The 17339-nt window shown below is 51.6% G+C and overlaps 3 protein-coding genes and 1 long non-coding RNA gene across 13 annotated transcripts in view; 3 read left to right on the forward strand and 1 right to left on the reverse strand.

Moving 5' to 3' along the window:
• Window positions 1-893, reverse strand: part of LOC124104945 (uncharacterized) — a 130866-nt gene extending 129973 nt beyond the window's left edge. For all 6 annotated transcript variants that reach the window (XR_009228417.1, XR_006855570.2, XR_009228416.1 and 3 more), the window contains exon 1: window positions 736-893. This is a non-coding gene — a long non-coding RNA (uncharacterized LOC124104945). The remainder of the gene's footprint in view (window positions 1-735) is intronic.
• A 252-nt stretch (window positions 894-1145) lies between these two features.
• On the forward strand, window positions 1146-2969 carry Rnasek (ribonuclease K). Its single transcript, XM_046462082.2, has 3 exons — window positions 1146-1336; window positions 2040-2116; window positions 2636-2969. Exons 1-3 carry the CDS (start codon window positions 1259-1261, stop codon window positions 2775-2777), a joined length of 297 nt encoding a protein of 98 aa, XP_046318038.1. The 5' UTR covers window positions 1146-1258; the 3' UTR covers window positions 2778-2969.
• Window positions 2970-3164: 195 nt separating this feature from the next.
• On the forward strand, window positions 3165-5934 carry CUNH17orf49 (chromosome unknown C17orf49 homolog). 4 transcript variants are annotated; one of them, XM_046462078.2, is made up of 6 exons: window positions 3165-3318; window positions 3500-3594; window positions 4186-4287; window positions 4942-5132; window positions 5338-5442; window positions 5674-5934. In XM_046462078.2, the coding sequence occupies exons 1-6, from the start codon at window positions 3298-3300 to the stop codon at window positions 5736-5738; spliced, it is 579 nt and encodes a 192-aa protein (XP_046318034.1). In that variant the 5' UTR covers window positions 3165-3297; the 3' UTR covers window positions 5739-5934. The 4 variants fall into 4 exon arrangements, with proteins under 4 accessions (XP_046318034.1, XP_046318035.1, XP_046318037.1 ...); XM_046462079.2 differs by having other exon boundaries at window positions 5678-5934; XM_046462081.2 differs by lacking the exon at window positions 5338-5442.
• Window positions 5935-11319: 5385 nt separating this feature from the next.
• Window positions 11320-17222, forward strand: Bcl6b (BCL6B transcription repressor). 2 transcript variants are annotated; one of them, XM_046461989.2, is made up of 9 exons: window positions 11320-11424; window positions 11981-12171; window positions 12390-12611; window positions 12720-13067; window positions 13354-13478; window positions 14134-14298; window positions 14383-14513; window positions 14615-14752; window positions 15107-17222. In XM_046461989.2, exons 2-9 carry the CDS (start codon window positions 11993-11995, stop codon window positions 15221-15223), a joined length of 1425 nt encoding a protein of 474 aa, XP_046317945.1. In that variant the 5' UTR covers window positions 11320-11424; window positions 11981-11992; the 3' UTR covers window positions 15224-17222. The 2 variants fall into 2 exon arrangements, with proteins under 2 accessions (XP_046317945.1, XP_046317946.1); XM_046461990.2 differs by lacking the exon at window positions 11320-11424 and adding an exon at window positions 11433-11674.
• Window positions 17223-17339: the final 117 nt, after the last annotated feature.

Below are 17339 nucleotides of genomic sequence, written 5' to 3' on the forward strand. Positions count from 1 at the left end.
ATGACAGTGTTTCTTTGGTTCTGGAGTCTCAGCATCAAAATGATCTCTCTCAATTATTCTGTGCTCTGTGTAGAATGGATACAACAAACTTAATGCAAAAATGTGTTCTTTGTCATATGTTAACACATTTTTGAACAATTTTGAACAAAAATATGTGTTCAAACCCAGGCACCCAAAAAATAAGCATTCTTCAAACATCCCTATGTTCCTGAATGATAATTACAAATCTGCATCGCTCTAGTGAAATACAGAAACATTCTGGAGTTGGGAGAGGGCAATCTACTCATATTTTTAAATCTTGTAGTACTTTACTCAAAGGGCCTACAATCACTTTCTCTAGTAAACAGGGCAGCAAAGTGACATTTTTGTGTACTTACTTTCTGCAATACCTGTAGCAGGATTACTCACCTTCACAACTTGCTCATCGAATCTGCTTTCCCTGGACTTTCTCTAACCCCAGATTTTCCCGGTTTCAGCATCCAAAAGTATACAGTTTTCCAAGAGAGATGATAAAAACCATACAGTATCCCAAGCTTTGTTGTTTAAGAGAACCATCTCTAATGCCAAGAACTCTCAGCAATTTTAAAGTGTTCTTGCCACAACAGCATGTTTTGGCCTCCAGGAGGGCTCCTATCTCCTTTCACTGTGTCAGAACAACCATTTTTAAAGGGAGAGGGGAGTACAAAAGCGATAGACACGCGCGCTCTCCGGAAGAAATCTCTACGTCTCACTTACTATTTCCGCATCACAGAGACCGCCCCAGACTAAAGTGTCTTAGGGGGAAACGAGAGGAGTCCAAGCTTCTCATCCTAACAGCCCGTTACCCAAGTTACCAGGATCCTGCCAGAATTAGGCATTTCCGAAAGGTTACGGCTAGTTCCTCGTCACGTGACCCGTCAGTCTGATCACGTGATGTGTCAGCTACTTCCATTCAGATGCGGGGGTGTGAGGGAGACCAAGAAACCCTAAGCCCTCGCTCTTGTATACTCAAACCCTAGCCACACAGATTAAAAAGCGCCTCTGGATGCTCTGCTTCCGTCTCGGACACCACCTCCTCCCACCGAAGTTTCTGAAGGGCCCCAGGGCGCCAACTTCTCCGCTGCCGCCCCCCAGAATGATGGTTGGGGCCTGAGGCCACGCCCTCTCCTCCGCGCTCCGCGGCTCTAGCTCCCAAATCCAGCTCTCTGGACTCCGGAGCGTCCAGGGTTTCTTCTCATCAGGTTCCCTCACACTCAAGCAATCCCTGGTTCCCTTCTTCATGGCATCGCTCTTGTGCTGTGGGCCCAAGCTGGCCGCCTGCGGCATCGTCCTCAGCGCCTGGGGAGTGATCATGTTGGTGAGGGGACATCCCGACGGAAGTCGGAGCGGGCCCGAGGAGCTCCCGGGTTGGAGGGCTGGAAGGCCAGGAAACCCCAGGTCTTAAAAGGCAGCAGGCAGGCTAGAGGGGCTGTTGGGATAACTGGTTGCTGGAGAATGAGACAGAATTGAGATTAGAAAATAGGGAATTAGAGCGAGAAGGTGCTGGGGCTAGAGCCTGGAATGGGAGCCAGGGCTGGTAAATTTGCGGACCCATTATGGTAAGAAAAAGAGGAGCTGGGGTCTTCAGAGATGCATTAGTTGGATGGATACTAAGAGGGGAAAGGGAGTGCCTCTTCCTGAAATAGGTAACTGAGGCCTTCCCCTCCCCCTTGACTTTATCCGCGGCGACTTCCATAAATAATATGGAGTGCCTGTTCTCCCTCACTTCTTCCGCCCTGTCCCGTGATAATGACGCCTCTGAGAAGTATAGTCTGGGTTCCTGGGAGAGTCGAGTTGCTAACTATTCCCGCCCTTGTCCCAGCCTTTCGTCTCAGTGTCCCCACTTCTCGCCCTGTTGCAGGTGGCTGAGGTCGAATCCAGCTACAGCCACTCATACTACTAGCTCGTTCTGGTTAATCCCAGGCACAGGTGTTGGGTCAACATTAGAAATGAAAGGGATTTAGGGAGTGACCAGCAACAGTTGCCTGAGTTCAACAACTTACATATTCCCTTTTTTTCAGATAATGCTTGGAATATTTTTTAACGTCCATTCCGCTGTGTTAATTGAGGACGTTCCCGTCACGGAGAAAGATTTTGAGTAAGTGGTTTGGGGTAGTGGGGAGCCGGGTGCAGGTGAAAAGTGGCTGGACCTAGGGTCAGAATTGTAAGCGGGAAATTGCCGGAGGCTGGATGTTTAGGACCCTGAGGGAGTACTGGTAAAGGAGAGTTTCTCTATTTAGAATGTGGTTAGAGGCTGGGGATTGTAACTCCGTGGTAGAATACCGCTTTACGCGCTTTCTTTTATGGTGCTGGGTTCAATCCCTAGCACCATAAAAGAAAAATGGAATGTATTTAGGAGGGGTCTCGGAAATCGGGCTTCAGCGTCTCTCCTAAAACCCACCAGTTTAGGTGCGGCTTCTTTAGTTACTTCACCTTTCTGTGCCTCGGTTCATCTTGCAAAGGGGGTATTATAATGGAATAAATCCTTTAATCCAGAAGACTGAATAAGATAATATACATAAAAGGTCTTGGGACGGTGCCTCACACATACTAAATGCCCGGTAACTGTTGGATTTTCTTAATGACTGACACTTCTCTGCTTAATCCCCTCCCTCAGGAATGGCCCTCAGAAAATTTACAACCTTTACGAGCAAGTCAGCTACAACTGTTTCATCGCCGCGGGCCTCTACCTCCTCCTCGGAGGCTTCTCTTTCTGCCAAGTTCGGCTCAATAAGCGCAAGGAATACATGGTGCGCTAGAGGACGGTCCAATTTCCCCTCTCCAGTTCCCTCTATTTAAAGACTCCCTATCCCAGGTCTCCTCCCACCCATTCTGGTATCCTCTGGAAAACTGGGTCCCCCTGGCGAGAGTCTGCAGCCCTGGTTCTCCAAGCTCTGGCGTCCAGCCCCTCGGCTTGACCGTATCACAATAAAGAGAAACTGCTCTCTTAAGCTTCGCGTCTGTGCTTGAGTGACGGGGCGGGCCGGGCCAAGGCTGGAGGTCGGCCTGTAACTGCAGAGACCCGACCACTCCAAGGAAGTGTAGTGAAGCCGGCCGGAAGTGAGGCGACGTCTCCCAACTCTCCTTCCCCCGAGCGCCCGGGCCGCCTAAGCGACTGCGGTTGGTAGGGCGGAGAGAGGCAGGGTTTGAGCCAATCAGCTACAGGGAGGGTGGGACTTCCTGCTCCCGGGCCGGAGCGGCTTAGTAGCCCGGCTTTCCGTGGTCCCAGCTCGCGTGGTGGCGGCGGCAGAGCGTCTCCGTGAGGAGGTGCGCGGGGCCATGACGTCAGCGTCCACAAAGGTTCGACCTCCCTCGCGGACAGCGCTCCCTGGCGGCCACAGGAGGGGCGGGCCCCCTGCTTGGCTCCCGCTCTTTCGCGCGGGGCTGGGGGCGGGCGCCGATCTAGGGTGGGGCTAGGGTCTCCGGGCGGGACCGCGCCGGGGCTGTGCGCCGGCCCCCCGTAATACTGCCCCGCCCCCAGGTCGGAGAGATCTTCTCTGCGGCCGGCGCCGCCTTCACGAAACTTGGAGAGCTGACGATGCAGTTGCATCCCGTGGCCGACTCTTCCCCCGCGGGGTACGTGAGCCCAGGCTGGGACGTGGACGCCGGGCGCGGACGCTTGGACTCTGTCACAGACACAGATCCTCTCTAGAGCGGGGGCAAATGTTAGTTTCCCTTTGTGCCTGACACAGCGCAGAGTAGGTGTTAATAAATGATTGTTGAATGAATGACAGATGAAGTTACAGACAGGTCCACCACCTGACTCATAATTTCAGTTGTCCCTTGCTGCGAACTGACAGACCAAACCACCACCACTACCACCCACCCCAAATCATATAAAATTCCATCAGACTGCTGCAGACCATATTCAGGGGTGCTGTTGTAAGACCCCTACTTGTTGAGTTGGTGTCAGTGGGCCGTCTGCAGCAGTTGCACATTGATGAAGGAGAAAGGTGTTCTGGCGGTGGATGCAGTTTCATGTCGTGGGGGCGGGGTCCCCAGAGGTTTTTTGTTTGTTTGTTTTTAAGTAGGACCCCTTTTAGTCCTTGGAAGGGGACCCAGAGATTGGGGGCAGAAGGCTGATTGGCTGTGGAATGCACAGCCCGTGGGCTGGATCCACTCCCTTCTGCTCCCGTTTTTGCTACCCCACCTCTCCCCTTCCGACAGTGCGAAGTGGACGGAGACGGAGATAGAGATGCTGAGGGCTGCTGTGAAGCGATTTGGGGACGATCTTAATCACATCAGCTGTGTCATCAAGGAACGGACAGTGTGAGGGAGGGTGGCTGGCAGAAAAAGGGGGGGTGGGCAGCTTTCTTCCTCCTTACCCATTATTCCTTCTTCCTCAGAACTCCCAGTTCAGCATCTTTCCTACTGTGTTGCTAGTTTTGTTAGCATTCCCTGGAGGACTGAAAGAATATAAGAATTGTCACAGTTGGTCAAAAGTTCCTAAAATGCCATGGTAGTCAGAACCTTCCAAGAATTTTATTTTAGGGTGCCTGAGCTACTCAATTATTGTATTTCATAATGGGAATCCCTGGTGATTTATATAGATCTTTTGAGATTCTCATTTTTCCAGGGGTATTGTGATTCTGAAATAGTTGATCCAGATCTACTAGTAAGTCTCAGTCTACCTTTAAATCACCAAGCCTTACCTGGTGGCACTACACATCCATACATCTCTCCCAGAAGATTAGGGAATGGGCCTTTCTGCTACTCTGTTCAGGGACTCCACTCTTCACACTCCATCTCCCTAATTGAGTACAGAGCTTCACAAAAATGAGAGCCCTACCAAAGGCCTGGGGCCCTAACCTGGATTCTTATGTAGGGCTCCCAGAATTCCTTCAGAGTGACCCATTACCCCTGCCCTCCCCTTTTCCCTCAGCTTGCTGACCCCTTCCCTAATCTGCTGTCTCTTCTCTTCAGGGCTCAGATAAAGGCCACTGTAAAACGAAAGGTATATGAAGATTCTGGCATCCCCCTTCCAGCTGAATCACCCAAAAAAGGGCCCAAGAAGGTGGCATCTGGTGTCCTGTCGCCTCCTCCAGCTGCCCCTCCACCCAGCAGTTCCAGTATCCCAGAGTCCGGGGGACCCCCCATAAAGAAACAGAAGGCTGGTGAGGGCTGTGGAGTTGTTGCTGTCTAGGGTACAGGTTAAAGGTCCCATCTGAGGTTCAGTGAGAGAATTGGGCCTGGGTCAAAGGATAGATCTCACTTTCTCTAGGGTGGTTTCCAGAATGGGGGAGGTAGAGCACAAAGCTTTGGAAAACTGGGGAGGGGAGAAGTCAGGGAACCTAGAACCTAGCCTATGCCCCCTCCCAGATGTGACACTCAGTGCTCTGAATGACTCCGACGCCAACAGTGACCTGGTGGATATTGAAGGGCTAGGAGAAACTCCTCCAGCCAAGAAACTCAACTTCGACCAGGGTAGGAGTCTTCCTCCTCCCACACTGGCTGGGGTTGGGGGGAAGTGCTCACCTGATGGCAGGGGTGGGTGTCAGCAAGAGCATCTCCCTTGTTCAGGGGCTTTGAAGGGAAGGTGCTCTCACAGTGCCAGGGACTGGGTCAGTAAGAAGCAGGGTATTTGGAGAGGTGGGAGTTGTCTTGGAAACTACTTGGGACTTGCTCCATCTCTGTCCATTTTACTTCCTGTTCCAGACAGCCTGACCCTGGATTCTGGCCTTCTCACAACCTCTGCTGATGCTCCTCTACTCTCCTGCTGAGCCTTCCACCTCTGACCTTCTCGCTATTCGCCCTGGACCTGTGGATCACCTGGGACTCAGAACAAGGCCTGCATGAGAGAGGGAAGGAAGGCTGCCAGGACTGTCACCTGGCTGTCCCTGATAATCATCTGCCCTCAACCCCTGACTTACATCTGATGGACAGTTTTATACAGAAAATAAAGATTCTCTCTCAGCATGGTGCTGGCAGCTGCTGTTCCTTCACTTCTCCTTAGCCCTCAGGGGCTTGGCCCCTCCTCAGTAGTTCTCACCACCCTGCCTGGAGCAGCACAGCCAATACTGGCAGACTCACTTCCCAGTGCCAATATTTCTGTGCTGCTAGAGCCAGGGGAGCTGGGTGTGGGCAACAAAGACTCCACTTTGCTCTCTGGATCCAGACTTACTCCCAGGGTTGCTGGCGGTCAGTATTCCTGAGACTATCCTAGAGATTTTAAAGGAGCTGTTCCAGTGCTTTCATACCCTTTTCTTCCCCACCTCACAAGAACTTTGCCACAAGGCCCCAGATATTTGTGTCGCTTCTCCAGGGTGGCCTTCCAGGGCCAGGCCTCAGCGGTGCCTCCCCCACCCTCGCTCTAACACCACAGTGTGGTTTGGACGTGGCCACAGTGCCGTACAAACCACAGTGTGCTGCTGGGGCGGGGGCAGGACGGGTGGGTTGAGAGGAATAGAGCACAAGATGGTGCTATGAAGTCCCCCCTACCCAAGAGCAGGGAAACAGAAGGCATAAAAGGCAAACATGGCCCCACAAACGGTTGGGGAAAACCAGGAACCAGGGACAGGAGTTGAGCAGGCAACTGGAAGGAGAGAGGCCTAGGGGATGAGTTCACAATGTAATAAGACTGGAACCATCTTCCCTCTGAAGGAACTCAATTCAGTGGATCCCTAGGGTGGGATCAAGGGCAGAGGAAATAGGGAATGACTGGGGGGTGACCAACAAACTGCCTCCTGACTCAGCAAGGGCAGAGACCCAAGGCTTCCTGTGTCCATTTCTCCCCTCCCTGGGTCAGAACCCAAGAGAAACGCTAGGAGAGACAGAGGGCCAAGGACAGCAGGGTTGGGAGTTGGCAGTCCAGAGGTGGTGGGGCCGGAACATGGTTGGGAGAGGGGGGCCGGAAGTCGCCCTGGGCCCTGGGCCTGCCACAAGATGGAGGCCAAAGGCAGGAAATGGAGGCCAGGGGGAAAGGGGAGCAGCAGTGCCCAGGAAGGGGGCTATCTGGATCTGAAGGCCAGATATTCAACCCCTAGTGCTGCTCCCAGTCCCCCATGGCCCTCCAAGGACCATGCCCCACCCCCACAACACCACCCACCAGCCTATCCACCAGGCCCAGGCAGGCGGGCCCACCCCAGAGAGCCACGTTTAAGCTGAGACAAACATGCCTCTCCCCACCCCCAACCCTAGGCCTTCCCTTAGCCTTTTCCTCCTGTCCAGGACTTAATTTTTTAAAGTACCTCCCAGAAAGCAAAATCCAAGGGCCAAAATCCCTTCTGCAAATCAAATTAGTACCCTGTAAAACCCAATGTTATCCTGCCACATCCCATCCTACCTTTTACCAACCCCCTTTCCGACACACCCCCAAAACTCTTTAACAATCAAAAAGATCTAAGATGGTGTAAGTAAGTAGTCTTTTTTAGGCCCCTTGTGTTGCCAGACTCCCTCCCCGAGACCCCTATCTGTCCTACATTAAACACTGCTAAGGCCCCCTGCTCCTCATTGCACCCCCAGAGCCCCAAAACAGTAGCTATCCCCAGCTCCCACCCTCGGCAGAGTCTTTGTGGGGGTGAAAGAGAAATCAAACACTATTCTAAAGGTTGGGGATGTTGGGAAGCATTCTGCTCTCAGACTTCAGTCTCCATCTGGGGGGCTGCAGTTTAGGGGTATAAGAGAAAGACTCTCCAATCATCCCCCCAATTCCAAGACTGACAAAGCCCAACCCCACCCCAACACGCACCTCCAAACCTCCCCCCCAACCCGCCACGTCTCTCCTGAAAACAGGGGACACTTTCCTCCCCACTTACCTCAGCTACTCTCCCCTGAGATCCTGGTCCCTATTTTGAAAGGAGCAAATTTTGGGGTGCATCCCTTACATTTGGGGTGCAGGAGAAAGGAGCCGCCCCAGTCGCATCGCTGGCCTCCTTCCTCTCGGCTGGCTCAGGGACTGGGGAGTGCCCTGGGGAGGGGGACCCCCACAAGAGAGCTCTGGAGGGGGTTCCTCCACTCCCAGTCAAAATTGGGGACACCCCCCCAAAACCCGTCCCAGCCCATCCGTCTCCAACTCGGCGGGAGAGGCAGCTGCAATGCCCCAGTCAGATTCCCCCAACACTACATTCCTCACCCCATCTAGAGGGGTCCCGGGGCCCCCAAAAAATCCCAAAAAAATCTAGGATGTTGGGAAGACGGTCCTGGACTAGATCCCCAAATTTGGGGTCCTTAGATACCCCCGTTTTTTCAGGAAAATTCCGTCTTTCGCCTGCCTCCCGCCAGCCCTGCTCTGTCCCGATGCCAATTTTGGAAGTCACTCCCTCCTTCCTCCTCCCCGTCTCTCCAGGGCCCCCCCTGCTTGGGGGCTAGGGTCCAGGACACCTGGCTTCCAGACCAGGGGGGGCACTCCTCAAAGGGCTAGGGGCCAGGAGGTCAAGCTCATTGCTCCTGTCTTAAGGAAGCAGGAAAGCCCGATCCTCCCTTCCCCTCCCCCCTGGCTGGTCTCGGTGGTGGTTTAGGAAAGCCTGGAGGATTGGAATCTGCCATTGCTGTTGCACAGGCAGTTTTTTTTTTTTTCCTTGGGTTGGGGGGGTGGGCGATGGGAGGGAGAGAGGGGAGGAGAACCGAAGAGAGCAGGGACCCAGGCGGGAAGAGCTGGCCTGGCTCACCCTCTAGCCCCTGCTGCCGTTGGGAACCCCTCCCCCCTCAGCTCACCCACACTCCAGTCCTCTGCCTGCTTTCTGTTTGGGGCTGTTATCTTAGAAAATCAGGGTACAGGAATCCCCTCCTTTCACCCCCACTGCCACCTTTCCTTGCCACAGTTCCAACAGCACTGCCCTGCTCAGGGGTGTCCACTTTACTAAAAGACACCCCATTTTCCCCCATCTTCCCCCAAACTTAAATGTTTTCCCTAAATACATTGGGGTTTGGAGTCTGAAACCACTTCTTCTCTCTCAGATCTATCCAGACCACAAAGTAATAAGTCCATCAGGAGGCATCATGGCCTTTCCAAATTTCTCCCTTCAAATCATGTGCTTATTTAGGGGTTCACTAAAGAAATTTCTAGAATCTGGGGTGAGAGGGAGCTCTAAGCGAAAGATACTCAGAAACGTGCTCCAAATCAAAGGAACCTCCAAATCAATCTCACCTCATGATCTATCCCCCAGCTTCACCCAAATGTACCCAAAGTGTAACAAAACAGCCCCAAAAAAGGATACCCCCCAAATTTAATCTTCTATCCTGAGGGACCTCACATAATAGCTCCCCCTGGACAAAGTTTCCTAGTTATCCATGTATACACAAGAATAACCTCCCCCTCAAAATAAGTTTTCACATGATTCAAATATACAACTTTACACCCCCCAAAACCCCCACCCAACCACACAAAGCCTTCAAACTTGCTCTCAGCTTCCTATTATGTGCCTCCTCAAAGTAATTTAAAAAAAAAAATCTCCAAACTGAATTTCATGTCCTCAACAATTTAGTCTGAGTCTTGACACTTATACCCCAAAAGACTGTACCCCAAAATCAGCATGAGCATTCTGGCTTTTCTGATAATCCAAGATGACAGAGATAGATACGGACTCCAAATTGTAGGTGTCAGAATCCTCAAGCCTCAAACATACCATAGACCCTCAACCAAATGATCTATCCCCCAGCTTCACCCAAATGTACCCAAAGTGTTACAGCCCCATTGCCTGTAACAGTCAAATCAACACCCACTAACAAATGGCACCCCATAACTGACCAGATAACATTCTATCCTGATACCAAAGGGAGCCCCTAGCCTAATTCTCACCACCAGACTGGACAGAGACCAAAGTAACCTTCATATGCCAAAGCCACCTCACCATTCTGTGTCCTTAGTCATCCCCAAATCCCACTTAGCTGTTCTTTCATGCACTCAAGTAAAGACAACTTCAGATCTGACCAGAAGGCTCTAGGCCTGGATATGCAGCTCCATGGTAAATACTTAATAATTCCTGGTCAACTGTATACCCTTCTGAGACCAAATCCAAAGAGGTCCTCTTTTGCAGCTGGTCTGGTCCCTCTTCTCCAAATAAGCCTTGCCCCCCCCCCAAGTCTCCCCAAACAAAATATGAGGGTGTGATCTCCCAGATGAGCAGTTTTAAAATTAGAATTGTCAAGCCCTCCTTCTCTCTCTCACTCTTCTCTGTTGAGTGTAAATTGGGTTTACCCTACCCAATTTTCTTATTAGTGTTTACTAAAAATAATATCTTGATTAGATATCTTGAATATCTTGATTAGAAAAGAAACATTGTGCCCCCAGGCTCAAGCCCCACTCCTTGTCTCACCCACTCCCCTCATTCCCAAAGTCCTGGATTTCCCACTTCCGTAGGAAACCCAGCCTGACGGAAAGTCCCCGGGTCCCTAACTCTACCTCTCTTTTTCTAGAACTCCTCTAAGAGGCAGAAGTGCAAAATAAACCACCGCAAAGGGGAGGAAGCCCAAAGTTTCAGCCGCCAAGACCAAATCCATCCAGCACCCTAGTCTGTGCACAACCCCAGCCGGGTGGAAACCACGGGGCGGGGCGAGGCGAGGCTAGTGCTCGTCCGCCCCCTCGTGGAAAGAGCCAGACATTGCCGAGCTTCGCCTACTTGCCGCGCTGGACCCCGGCGTCCCGCCAGCCTCAAAGCGTAGCCGACCGGCGGGTGCTCGAGGACCTATTGAGCTGGGACTGGGGGACAGCGAGCGGGCTTTGGGCGGGAGTCAGTCTCTCTGAATCCCTAAAAGGACTCAGAAGAGAGTTGGGGCGGGAGGCCGGACGCCTAGGTCTCCTGAGCGTCTCTCGGCCCCCACCCGGGGCTTTCCCCACCTCCTCGAGGGGAAGCAGCTGGCGGAGCCGTCCGGTCTCAGGACAATGGAAGGAAACGAACTAGAAATCATATCCGCCCTCTCCCTACCCGGCCCGGTCAGAGCCCCCCTTTTTGTGGGCCCTGCCAAAGGAGCCTGTCATTCACACCACACCCTTCCACTATCTGAGACCCCACGGAAGACCACTAGGGCCTCCCCCAAACCTGGTGTCCCCCTTTTCACCCTTAACATAGTACATCGGAAGGGGGAGTCGTGATGTGACACCTTCTTCCAAAAGCCAATACACCAATTTTCGCTATCCCGGTCCTCCGATTACCCAGAGCCTCTATTATTTCCCATCATGGACACCCTTAATCTCCCCAGTTCCGACACCCACATCCTCAATTCTTACTATTAGAGCCCCCCAAATCCCCACGTTAGGATCACCTGGTGTTTCTGAGGTCCCGCCTTAGAGACGGAGACCCCGCCCCAGGTTCCCCATCTGGAAAGCCAGGGAGGAAGGAAGGATACAGACCCAGGCGTTCACCCCACCTCCACCCCCGCCCCCGACATCCCGGAGGGATAAAGGAGCCGAGGCCAAGAGAGACCCCGCCCCCCCTTGAGAAGAGAAGCCGCAGCCCCTGCGGGACGGGGGTAAGAAGGAGACACTGAGGGAGCCGGAATCCTGGGACCCCAAAGAGGGTTGGGGCTTATTGATAGTAGGGAGACTGAGTCCCAGAAATTGCACTTTACTAGGATGGGGACTGTATAGGAGTAGCAGAAATCTGCGGTTCGTAGAAGGGAGTTTCGACTGGGATTTGGAGGGGTATGGAGTGCAGCTTTTCTGGAGTCCCCAGGCCGGGTCAAGCACTTAAGATCTAGGCGCGCCAAGAAGCAAAGAGAGGTAGGTTGTGGAGGGACACAAGGAATCCAACCAAAGGCTCTGTGCGCGATATTTCGCACGCTCTCCATCGACGCAGAGGTGGGGAAACTTCAACTCGTTCCAAGCGCTCTGGGATCTAGCTCTCTGGAAGTCAGCGACGATGTGGTTGAGGACAGCATTAAGGAGACGAATTAAGTGAGGCTTCGTGTGCTGGGGCCCGGAGATGGTGAACCTGGCTCTGGCAGCACCTTGGGAGAAAAGACAAGCAGAGAAGGGAAGGTGTCTTAAGACTGCCGAATCCCTGAGCCCTTTCCACCGCATCCACAGGCCTGCGTCGCTATGGGTTCCACCACTGCCCCAGACGGAGCGCTCGGCTACGTCCGCGAATTCACCCGCCACTCCTCCGACGTGCTGGGCAATTTGAACGAGCTGCGCCTGCGCGGGATCCTCACTGACGTCACGCTGCTGGTTGGCGGGCAACCCCTTCGAGCACACAAGGCCGTTCTTATCGCCTGCAGGTTCGAGGGTTGGGGCTAGTGAGGACCAAATGGGGAAAGGGGTGGAGCCATAGGCCATAGAGTGGAAATTCAAACCCAAACCTTGCTGGAAAAAGAGGGGAGAGTCCCAGAATTGAACACCGTTTAATAGTGGGGAAGCGGGATTTCTAAAGGAATGGGTTTTCTAAAGCAGCGCGTGTGTCCCTTGGTCTAACATGACCTATCTGTCCTCTCTCCAGTGGCTTCTTCTATTCAATTTTCCGGGGCCGAGCAGGAGTAGGGGTGGACGTGCTCTCCCTGCCCGGGGGCCCCGAAGCTAGAGGCTTCGCTCCTCTTCTGGACTTCATGTACACTTCGCGCCTGCGCCTCTCTCCCACCACTGCACCCGCTGTCCTTGCGGCTGCCACCTACTTGCAGATGGAACATGTAGTTCAGGCATGCCACCGCTTCATCCAGGCTAGGTGAGGGAATCATGGCTCTGTGTTCTTCCTGGGTGAGGTGGCATCCCAGGTATCAATGGCAAAGGCAAAATTAGGAAATAGAACTAATGTCCATCACGTTTTTTCCAGTTGTGAACCTCTAGGCATCTCCCTGCGACCCCTGGAGGCAGAACCCCCCACACTCACAACAGCCCCTCCACCAGGCAGTCCCAGGTGCTCTGAAGGGCACCCAGACCCACCTACTGAATCTCGAAGCTGCAATCAAGGCCCCCCAAGTCCAGTCAGCCCAGACCCCAAGGCCTGCAACTGGAAAAAGTACAAGTTCATCGTGCTAAACTCTCAGGCCTCCCAAGCAGGGAGCCTGATTGGGGAGAGTAGTTCTGGTCAACCTTGCCCCCAAGCCAGACTCCCCAGTGGAGATGAGGCCTCCAACAACAGCAGCAGTGAAGAAGGACCCATCCCTGGTTTCCAGAACAGGTACACGGTCTAGAATTCCAAGACTTTTTTAGAGGCTAGCCTGTGTTATCAGTAGGCAGGGAGATAGATGGGGGTCCCTTTCAAAGATACCAGCCCACCTTTGGGAATTGACTAGAAACCAGGGTAACTCAGTGGGGAGGGACATTGACAGGGCCAAGAATGTGGCTCATTGATTAATATTAGCTCACCTCCAGAGGATAGGCCTTTGACTCCAAGTTCTCTTGGAGAGAATGTCTCTTCATATAATCTCTTCTAACCTCTTCTATGGGCCTTATTATCTGCTCAGGCTTTCTCCAACTACTGCTGCTAGGCAGTTCAAATGTGGAACTCCAGTCAGTGCCCCCTATCTCTTCACATCCCGGGTTCAAGAGACTACTGGATCACCCTCTGAGCGGCCCTGTCCACCACCAGGTAAGAATTCCTCTTTTCCAATTTTTCTCCTATGACTATACCAGGCCAGTCTGGGTTAAAAGGACTCAGGAGACACCTATTCTGGTGGTTCCTAAACTTTATTTGCAAATTAAAATTACGTGGGAAGGTTTTAAAACTCCCAGGTCACACCCAGAGATCAGAAAGTTTAGAAGTGGGGATCAGTAATTTTTTTTTTTTTTTAACATCATCATAGAACTTTTTTTAGCGGGGGGAATCAGTAATTTTTAAAGCTTCCCAGGTGCTTCCAATGAGTAGCAAAGTTTGGGAATTTCGGGCCTATCCCTATTTAGGGTTGAGTAGTCTGTCCAGACTTTGACAGGGCCTTGCTGGTGGACTGTCATCCAGACTGGTGCAATATAGAAGAAAACAAAACCTCTGCCCACTAGCAGGGGCTTCCACCTACTGTCACCACTATTGAAGAAATTAGCAGAGTGCTCTGGAATCAAATGTAGAGTAAGATTTTATATGGCCTTTGGCAAGTCAAATGTGTCCCAGAATCCTTCACAGTGAATTGGAAGAAAAGAAAACCTTACCTACTTACTGTTGTTCGGTTTGAGGATTCACTCCTACCCAAGAAGCCCTCAATTAGTAACTATGGTTGTCATTACTCACTATCCTCACTCCCCTTTCCCAGGAAGTGAGTTTTTCGGCTGCCAGAACTGTGAGGCTGTGGCCGGGTGCTCTTCGGGGCTGGACCCCTTGGCTCCCAGGGACGAGGACAAACCCTATAAGTGTCAGCTCTGCCGGTCTGCCTTCCGCTACAAAGGCAACTTGGCCAGTCACCGTACTGTGCACACAGGTAGGAGGGGAAAGGGATTTGGCCTTCGTGCCCACCACTGTTTTTAAGGCAATGTCCCTGACTTCTCTTCCTCCCTGTTTATAGGGGAAAAGCCCTACCACTGCTCCATCTGTGGAGCCCGTTTTAACCGACCAGCTAACCTGAAAACGCACAGCCGCATCCATTCGGGAGAGAAACCTTACAAGTGTGAGACTTGCGGTTCGCGCTTTGTACAGGTATGAAGCCAACCCCAGCAGAGAGGGTTCAAAGGTTAGAGGGCGGGGTGGAGAGAATTCTGCCGCTCCCGAAGGTGATCTGAAGTCTCCTCCCCTCCCAGGTGGCGCACCTGCGCGCCCACGTGCTGATCCACACCGGAGAGAAGCCCTATCCTTGTCCCACCTGCGGAACTCGCTTCCGCCACCTACAGACCCTCAAGAGTCACGTTCGCATCCACACGGGAGAGAAGCCTTACCATGTGGGTATACAGCATGGCCAACCCTTAGAATTACCTTCCGTTCACCTAGGGGCGGAGCTCTGAGAGGAGGGACCTTTCTACCCTTAGATCTCTTGGAAACTAAGAGTCCTAGTGAATAAGAGGCGGAGGCCGAAGTAGGGATTGCGCTTCTTCATTTTCCAGAGAGGGATTAACGGGTGGGAAAACCTTTGCTAAAATAAATCAGGGTCTATCTCCTGGGATCCCCTGAGGATTTGGGAGGATGTGAAGGCCAAAGCGCTAATTTTCTATAGAGAGCTGAACCGTTTCCCTTTGCCCAACACCTAAAAGATGGTTTTGGAATGGGTGAGACCTGACTCAGTTGTCCTCCCACAGTGCGACCCATGCGGCCTTCATTTCCGGCACAAGAGTCAGCTGCGGTTGCATCTGCGCCAGAAACACGGGGCTGCTACGAACACCAAAGTACACTACCACATCCTGGGGGGGCCTTAGCTGAGTGCCCCAGACCCCAGTCGCTCCCCAGGGCCCAGGAAGTCCCCAAGCTTGGACCTGGCTTCCCTGTTCATCTTGGTATGGGGGTGTGCAAGACCACTCTAGTATCAGAAACTGCTGCCACCTTAATTTCTTGCTGGGGAGAGCAGGAGTGGCAGATCCAGGCTAGATCTGCCTCTGTTTTGCTGGTCAAAACCTCTTCCCCGCAATCCAGATTGTCTAACTAGAGGCTGGGGTCAGGGAGACATTGGAGGCCTGGTTTCCTTAAGGGAAGAGCCCCCACCTGCAGTCCCCATCTCATTTGGTTTATCTGTAAATATAATTTATTGCAGCCTTTGGGTAGCACCAGGGCCTTCATTCTGTTGCATTTCCCACTTCCCTATTCCACAAGTGTGATCAAAAGTGACCAGAAACATAGAATGTGAAGTCACAGCTCTGCTGGCAGAGATTATTAGCACTTGGCTCTCTCCTTTGGCTTGAGTGTTTTTATATTGTTATTGTCATAGCTTTTATCTTTACAATTGTTCTTTTTCCTGTTTGTTTGATGTTGGTTTGTTTAAAATGGAGAAAGGGGGACTCCATTCCCTGCTCCTCCAATTCTAGGTCTGGAACCTTTATTCATTCTAGGGCAAGCCCTAGGAACATGTGGGATTATGGAATTGGGTCTGGAACCCTCTCTGGTATTCTGGACTTTGAGGTGCTCTAGCAGGCTAGAATTAGATATAGTCTTTTCTTTCTTTTCACGGGTAATAGGAACCTTTATGATGAGCCTGAAACGGAGGTAACAAATGCTTCCTGAAAGTTGCGGGGTGGGAGATTGGAACCTAAATCACTGTAAGTAGAGGCCAGTAGTCTTTACTTCAAGATGGTTCAGAACCTACACTGTCTCACCAATCCAGTCACCTGGGTTTGGCTGCCCTGCATTCATCTGTCACAACAGAGCCCACCCAAGGCTTTGAATTGAATTCATAATTCTCCCACTACGGCCAGTTCTTAGCACTGAGTTGATCCCTCCTCCATGGGAGAAAGATCTGAAATTTCTTGTCAGAGATCATATGACCTTTTATGATTCTACCAGTCTCTAAGAATATTGTGACCTAGGGGAGAAAAAAATGAAACTTTACCTTGACTATAGAGTTGTGACCCACCCATTACTGTAGAGGTATCTAGGTTTGAATGTTCCTTGGGGTCCTCTATACTGAGATGAGCCCCTTCTTTCTTTAATGGGTTTTGGACATCTTCTGGCAAGTGTCCAGATTCCAGAAACGTCTTTGTCTCTTTAAGTCACAGGTGTTTGGTAACTTTCTTACCTTAGAAAAGCTGGATCTGTGATCTTGTCTTCCCATCACTGCATTCCTGTCTGGAACCAGTGAGTGCACTAGAACCTTCCACAGGAAGAGGAAAGAGGCTGAGTTCCATTCTGGGTTTATTGTAGTTTGGAATTATGATTGGGATTGTTGTTGGGAATGGAGATTTGAGAGTAAGACTGGTTGACTGATGAGTTCAAGCCCCTTCTAGTTGACCAAGTTGCCAGGTAGGATTAAGAGGTTGATTAAGTGCTAAAGTTTCCAGTGTTGACCAAGTAGGGGAAAAGTTAGGGATGGGGTAGCCTCTTAGCAACTGTCTGGAATGTTGAATAATACTCTGAATCCCTGATTTATAGTCTTGGCCCTTGTAACCCTGGGACCTATTTGATTATAGGACATGGATGGAGGGTAAAAAGCACTTCTGAATTTGGGGGGCGGGGTGGAACTTCCTCAAGATAGGTCAATACTAGTTGCTGTCACTTGGGGACTAGTGAGAAAGCTATTCTCCCTATTTCTATCTTAAACCCCATCACCCCATTGCAGAATTGAAGAGGGAAAGCAAGAGGAGACATGTAAAAAGAAACCATAATCTCTGTTTTAGCAGATGGGATGAGCAGGTTGAAAGTGCCTGGGGGTGGAGATGTTAGATCTTTCAAGATGTGATCCTTGGAATAAAGAAGCCTCTGAGTCTATCTGTTGTGTTCTGGGTTCTTGCCTCAGGGGACCTGGGGACTTGGAAAGAGATTTCTTCCCTCTTAAATAACATTTGGATTCTGTGCTCATTTCACTGTTTCATCCCACCACACATC

This window comes from Marmota monax, unplaced genomic scaffold, assembly GCF_021218885.2.
Source record: "Marmota monax isolate L192 unplaced genomic scaffold, Marmota_monax_Labrador192_F-V1.1 WCK01_AAM20220418_F8-fsc00392, whole genome shotgun sequence".
NCBI classification, from domain to species: domain Eukaryota; kingdom Metazoa; phylum Chordata; class Mammalia; order Rodentia; family Sciuridae; genus Marmota; species Marmota monax.

Coding starts and splice junctions, on each gene's coding strand:
- Bcl6b (XM_046461989.2), top strand. CDS start 11,993: ATGGGTTCCACCACTGCCCCAGACGGAGCGCTCGGCTACGTCCGCGAA. Junction 14,299..14,382: donor TCACCGTACTGTGCACACAG/GTAGGAGGGGAA, acceptor CCCTGTTTATAG/GGGAAAAGCCCTACCACTGC. Junction 14,514..14,614: donor GCGGTTCGCGCTTTGTACAG/GTATGAAGCCAA, acceptor CTCCCCTCCCAG/GTGGCGCACCTGCGCGCCCA.
- CUNH17orf49 (XM_046462078.2), top strand. CDS start 3,298: ATGACGTCAGCGTCCACAAAG. Junction 4,288..4,941: donor GTCATCAAGGAACGGACAGT/GTGAGGGAGGGT, acceptor TCTTCTCTTCAG/GGCTCAGATAAAGGCCACTG. Junction 5,133..5,337: donor CATAAAGAAACAGAAGGCTG/GTGAGGGCTGTG, acceptor GCCCCCTCCCAG/ATGTGACACTCAGTGCTCTG.
- Rnasek (XM_046462082.2), top strand. CDS start 1,259: ATGGCATCGCTCTTGTGCTGTGGGCCCAAGCTGGCCGCCTGCGGCATC. Junction 1,337..2,039: donor CCTGGGGAGTGATCATGTTG/GTGAGGGGACAT, acceptor CCTTTTTTTCAG/ATAATGCTTGGAATATTTTT. Junction 2,117..2,635: donor GTCACGGAGAAAGATTTTGA/GTAAGTGGTTTG, acceptor CCCCTCCCTCAG/GAATGGCCCTCAGAAAATTT.